This window comes from Etheostoma cragini, chromosome 13, assembly GCF_013103735.1.
Source record: "Etheostoma cragini isolate CJK2018 chromosome 13, CSU_Ecrag_1.0, whole genome shotgun sequence".
Lineage (NCBI taxonomy): Eukaryota > Metazoa > Chordata > Actinopteri > Perciformes > Percidae > Etheostoma > Etheostoma cragini.
The window spans coordinates 2,092,707-2,097,825 of record NC_048419.1 but is presented as its reverse complement, the minus strand read 5'-3'; the positions used below and the strand labels follow the sequence as shown (position 1 = coordinate 2,097,825).

Genomic DNA, 5,119 nt, shown 5'->3' with positions numbered 1-5,119 from the left:
GGGCTCCACCTCCAGGGTGATGGTCTTGCCAGTGAGGGTCTTGACGAAGATCTGCATGCCTCCCCTCAGACGCAGGACAAGATGGAGGGTGGATTCTTTCTGGATGTTGTAGTCAGAGAGGGTGCGGCCATCTTCCAGCTGTTTGCCCGCAAAGATCAGCCTCTGCTGGTCGGGGGGGATGCCTTCCTTGTCCTGGATCTTGGCCTTGACATTTTCAATTGTATCGCTGGGCTCAACCTCAAGGGTGATGGTCTTGCCAGTGAGGGTCTTCACAAAGATCTGCATGTTTGTAAGCTAGAAATAGATAAACAAATAAAAAATCAATTCAGAATAGTTTTTAAAAATGTCTTGACTATCACCAGTATTAATGCTATAATTGGATATTAACAGGAACCCGAACATTTTTTTAAACGTAGCGCCTTAATTGCATGTACATTCCGTTAAAGTTGGTCTCTAAAGCTGATTCTCATACAGAATATTAATGTGAAGCTCTGAACTATCGGCAGCTCAGAAGCTATTCCGGTCCGAGCGCCATTTTGAGATCCCATGACCTTCCCTTTGTTCAGCTGCAACTCTAATGGACGATAACGTTACTGGAAATGATGAGTCATTGCTACAGATATCTTTAGCTAACGTAGCTAAGCCATGGAAATAAAAAATACAAAAAATTAGAAATCGACGACAATGATTGACGCTAAAACTTGTTACTAACCTGTACAAATTTGAATAATGTAGCTTTACTGCTTGATGGTACTTCAAGATTTAACGTCAATTTGAGACATCATTACCGTCTACTACAATTCGCATAACCGACTAACGTTATCTAGTTAAGTAGCTACGTAAAAACCAAGACACTGGTCATTAAACAAGCGACAAAAAATATCCACTATATGCATAGTTTAAATCTAGGAACATAATAGCTTGAAAAAAGGAGAAATGTGTACTTACTTTAAACAAACGCAGTAAATATTTTATATTGTGATTGCACTGTGGTTTTCCTTTCGGATTCCGCTGTGGAAGAATACTGCAGTACGAACGAACGCCACTTTTATACACCAGCATCTGCATACGTCGTCTGTCAATATCCGTCCGCATTTAAAACTAGTTCCCATTGCTCTGAAGCGCACTATTTGAATATACGGTAGTCATTTTACAGTATTATTACATTTATTAGTTATAAGTTTACTCCCAAACGTAAACGTTTGTTCAAAAATAGTATGTTCACAAACGATGATTTAACATTTGCTGGGCAGCGGAATGATATCTTACAGCACTACGGCTCTGGCTCTAGAATTTGCTAGAACCACCGTAGCAACAGCAGAGTCCAACAGAAACCTTCCCCAAGCTTCTGATTGGATTGCACGATTGTTTGTTTGACCAGCGATTGGTTGCTGTGTTACAGTGAGTAATGTTTGATGACTACGTTACTTTTATGACTATGGGATTATTAATAAATGTGATATCTAACCAAATAGAGGAGAGAGGAAGTATTGTGTAATCCCAGGCTACATAGTTTAACACATACATGGACTTTCCCCGATCTCCCCTCCGTCTGTAATACATATTAGCCTATCGCACAATTATATTAGGATTATTAGGATATTAGGACGAAAAGGATCTCCATAAACGTGCTCGTTAACAGACGGGAACGAAGTTGGTAAACTAGCAGCTGCTGTGGGCAGGGGTGGATATGAGGCAAAGAGGAAGAAAACACTGCTAACTGACCTCCTTTACCTAATTCCATTCACTCAAGCAATACATCAGGTTACATACAGACCTAAATAAAGACTACATTCACGATTTATTGCGGACCTGAACACTGCAACATGTAATTTAAGAAGCAGAATCTGCTTGTTATCTGGCAGGCATATTCATGACCTAAATACTGAAGAAGTTATGGATGAGACCATTGACCATATTTGGTTTGCCTAAAGATACTGGGTATTTTTATTCAGATGACATCAAGTGTTCGGCCAGAGTCTAAAATAAATAGATTAAAATAATGTAAAATAATGTCATCTGGGCTTGTTTCAATCTGTGTGTCCCCACTAAAAATATACATGTGTTTAAATGGAAGTGAAGGTGTTGTAGAGTGGAAGCAGTAGGGGGGGGGGGGCACTATCAGGATATATACTGTACAGAAAGTAGATTGTCAAGTCATACTGACAATCCTCCAATACACTTTTTTCGATAGAAAAATGTGTATGGCAGGAGTAAAGACGACACTCCCGAGCATATCATGTACAGTGTTCTCACACACTTATAAAGCCTCTTAAGATTATGTTTGTTGACTGGAAACAATGTGTTTTTCTAGTCTTGCAGGCCTTTAAGTAAGTAGGTGTTATTCATATTATTGTAAAAGTGACAGGAAAGGGCTTGGTCTTGTTCCTGAGCATGAGTCTAAGTATGCCTGGCATGGTGTTAACACCCAGGTGATACTGGAAAACAGTGGTACAGAGATTTTGTGATATGTTCCTGATGTGAGGTGACCCAGCTCATTCAAAATAGCATCTAAGATTTAGGTCAGTGGTCTCCACAGTTGGTTATGGAACCGACACAGGGCCCTGACATTGTATTATAAATATATCCCATACTGACCAGTTATTTAACGCCCGTCGTTTAGCTCCCACAATTATTTCAAACAACTTTGGCACTGTAAACTAAAATAAATCAAAGCTCAAATGCCCAGATGGGGGTCTTGCGGTCATTGGATTGAGATCCTATTTTGGGTTCATAGATATAATTTAGCTGGGACACTCCTAATTTATGTATTTGGGTCACAGTATTCCCTAACCCCACCCTTTCAGCACCCTGTCATATGACACCCAACCCGTGATGCATTACGCTTGTGCTTTCCAACACGGCACTGGGCTCTTGCTGAACTAGTTCAACCTCCTAGGAATGTGTTTGTGCAAGTCTGCTGTACTTTGCCCTACCTCTTGCGTTGAATAGTTATTGACTGCCTCAAAGTGTTCCATGAAAACCTTCTAGGACATACTGCAGGCCAAGCTGATTACAGTGCATGGGAGCTGATGCTCTTATCACATGAAATAAAAGGGTCCATGGCTCGAGGCGACACACTTGATGTTGTTTTTTTTTATAGATGCCGCCCTACTTTTGAATTGAATTGTCCTATTCAATGACCACATCAATACCTGTGAATGGGTCCAAAACAGAGGGTTTTTTAATGTAAATGTGACTCTTATCTAATCAGGGCTGGACTTTGATTGGGGTCATTGTGTTCTCTTCAGCAGGGTCAGTGGAGCTATTTTAAATGGGACGTTCAGTTCCACGTCAACAGGTTTCACAACAAACTCGTCACACCAGTTTCATCGGAGCTTCATGAAAACGTTTGGTAAATATATTCCTCTTCTGTCTCATGTTGACATCAAAGTGACTGAAGTATAAATACCCAAATATGAATATGGGATTTCCTCATGATTGTTTGTGTGCAGAATGGATCTTGTGAAACATACAGGCGGCTGCCACTGTGGGGCTGTGATCTTTGAAGTCTGGAGTTCCCCACACCTCCATGTTTTCCAATGCAAGTACGGATATTAAATTAAATGAGATTGTCTCCTAATTTTAAATAATACATGCTTGTTACACAGAAGACAGTGTTGTCCAAGGAAACATGTATTGTTTTAAATCTACAATGAATTAGTGGTTACATTTTGTTAAAAAAATTAAAAATAATTCCAAAAACTATCTTAATGTTAGAGAGATTTCATGGTTGCTTGAACACTTTGTAGCTAATAAATATAAACTGATTTCTGTGTTTCTCCAGCTGTAGCATTTGCACAAAGAAACAAAACCATCATTTCATTGTTCCAAAAAATCACTTCACGCTCTTACAGGTAGTAAACACAAGCAAATATAATTGAATAATATACTTAAAAAGCATAAGAGTTCTTCAGTGAAGGATTTCTTTTGTTCTTCACAGGGGTCAGATCATCTGACCACATACACGTTCAACACTCACGTTGCTAAACACACCTTCTGTAAAACGTGTGGAGTTCAAAGTTTCTACACTCCACGCTCCAACCCTGATGGATATGGTATGACTGCTAATTACTGACCCAAGACAGTCACACCATTCTTATGTGTTTCCATCTTACATCCTGCTCTTTATGACTTAAGTACTGTATATTTATGGGTTATGTAGAATACAGAACTGTTATGTTCACAATGAGAGATTTTTTGCATTATTGAACCTGGACTTATTTCATGAGTTGACCCTTGTTTGCTGTTATTTTCTCCTCAGGTGTTGCCCCACACTGTCTGAACCCGGGTACTGTCCGCAGCGTCACAGTGGAGACATTTTGTGGTGAGAAGTGGGAAGAAAGCATGCGAGCTCACAAGAGCATTAGAGACATGTCTAAATCGGCAACAGAGACACAGCTGACAGAGACAAAATGACATCTACGGGATACAAAAATCAAGATTTTTTTAATAAGCCGTATAACAGACATAATGTGCAGTATATTCAACAATCTTGGACTTTATAAGATTAAAAAACGATCCAAAACCTAGTGTTTTATACAGTGTAGTGACAATAAAGATGTTTATGTGACAAAAAGAAGTTGTCATTACACATTTTTTGTCAACTTTATTAACAGAAAGTTCTGCCATAAAATATTCAGGCTACTTTAGCCAATAAAGTACTGAAGAAATCTTTTTTCACTGTGATCAAAACAGCTCATTAGATCAATAAACAGCTACTACATTTCTTTTACTGCAGTAATCGAGCAGTTAGGCAGCGGGACACCTAACACAGTAACAAAACTCAGTGCATCTGGATCAAGATAAACCTAATAGATCTTCAGGTTCTTTGGCCCTTTGGGGATCATTTGAAATGTGTTAACGAACATGTACCGAGACAAGGTGATGTAGAGGTAACGAAACCACAGGAGTTGAGTGCGGTGACAAAACATGGCGTCCTGAAAAGAAAAGAGGGGTTAATGAGGTAATGACAAGTTATTGTGAGAACCCAATTAACAGCCAATAGTGATCAAATCTGCGTAGCGTAAATGCATTTCTCTCTTTATATACAGTGGGTACGGAAAGTATTCAGACCCCTTTAAATTTTTCACTCTTTGTTTCATTGCAGCCATTTTCC

At 39.2% G+C, this 5,119-nt stretch overlaps 3 protein-coding genes across 8 annotated transcripts in view; 1 reads left to right on the top strand and 2 right to left on the bottom strand.

Moving 5' to 3' along the window:
• ubb (ubiquitin B) overlaps positions 1-4,506 on the bottom strand; it is an 8,043-nt gene extending 3,537 nt beyond the window's left edge. Inside the window, exons 1-2 of one of the 5 annotated variants that reach the window (XM_034890085.1) lie at positions 4,502-4,506; positions 183-294 (exon numbers count right to left, since the gene is read on the bottom strand). In XM_034890085.1, the coding sequence (XP_034745976.1) occupies positions 183-285 (103 nt within the window). In that variant the 5' untranslated portion in view covers positions 286-294; positions 4,502-4,506. Of the gene's footprint in view, positions 1-9; positions 295-948; positions 1,062-4,501 lie in introns of those variants that run through there. The other 4 variants (XM_034890087.1, XM_034890090.1, XM_034890086.1 and 1 more) reach the window with 4 other exon arrangements.
• On the top strand, positions 1,287-4,511 carry cenpv (centromere protein V). The gene is made up of 6 exons (XM_034890094.1): positions 1,287-1,401; positions 3,252-3,355; positions 3,456-3,548; positions 3,788-3,857; positions 3,944-4,058; positions 4,265-4,511. Exons 3-6 carry the CDS (start codon positions 3,457-3,459, stop codon positions 4,417-4,419), a joined length of 432 nt encoding a protein of 143 aa, XP_034745985.1. The 5' UTR covers positions 1,287-1,401; positions 3,252-3,355; position 3,456; the 3' UTR covers positions 4,420-4,511.
• A 151-nt stretch (positions 4,512-4,662) lies between these two features.
• The window catches only part of pigl (phosphatidylinositol glycan anchor biosynthesis, class L), a 14,796-nt gene continuing 14,339 nt past the window's right edge, over positions 4,663-5,119 (bottom strand). For both annotated transcript variants that reach the window (XM_034890092.1, XM_034890091.1), the window contains exon 7: positions 4,663-4,940. In XM_034890092.1, coding sequence (XP_034745983.1) covers positions 4,812-4,940 — 129 coding nt within the window. In that variant the 3' untranslated portion in view covers positions 4,663-4,811. The remainder of the gene's footprint in view (positions 4,941-5,119) is intronic.

Coding starts and splice junctions, on each gene's coding strand:
- cenpv (XM_034890094.1), top strand. CDS start 3,457: ATGGATCTTGTGAAACATACAGGCGGCTGCCACTGTGGGGCTGTGATC. Junction 3,549..3,787: donor CTCCATGTTTTCCAATGCAA/GTACGGATATTA, acceptor GTGTTTCTCCAG/CTGTAGCATTTGCACAAAGA. Junction 4,059..4,264: donor CTCCAACCCTGATGGATATG/GTATGACTGCTA, acceptor TTTTCTCCTCAG/GTGTTGCCCCACACTGTCTG.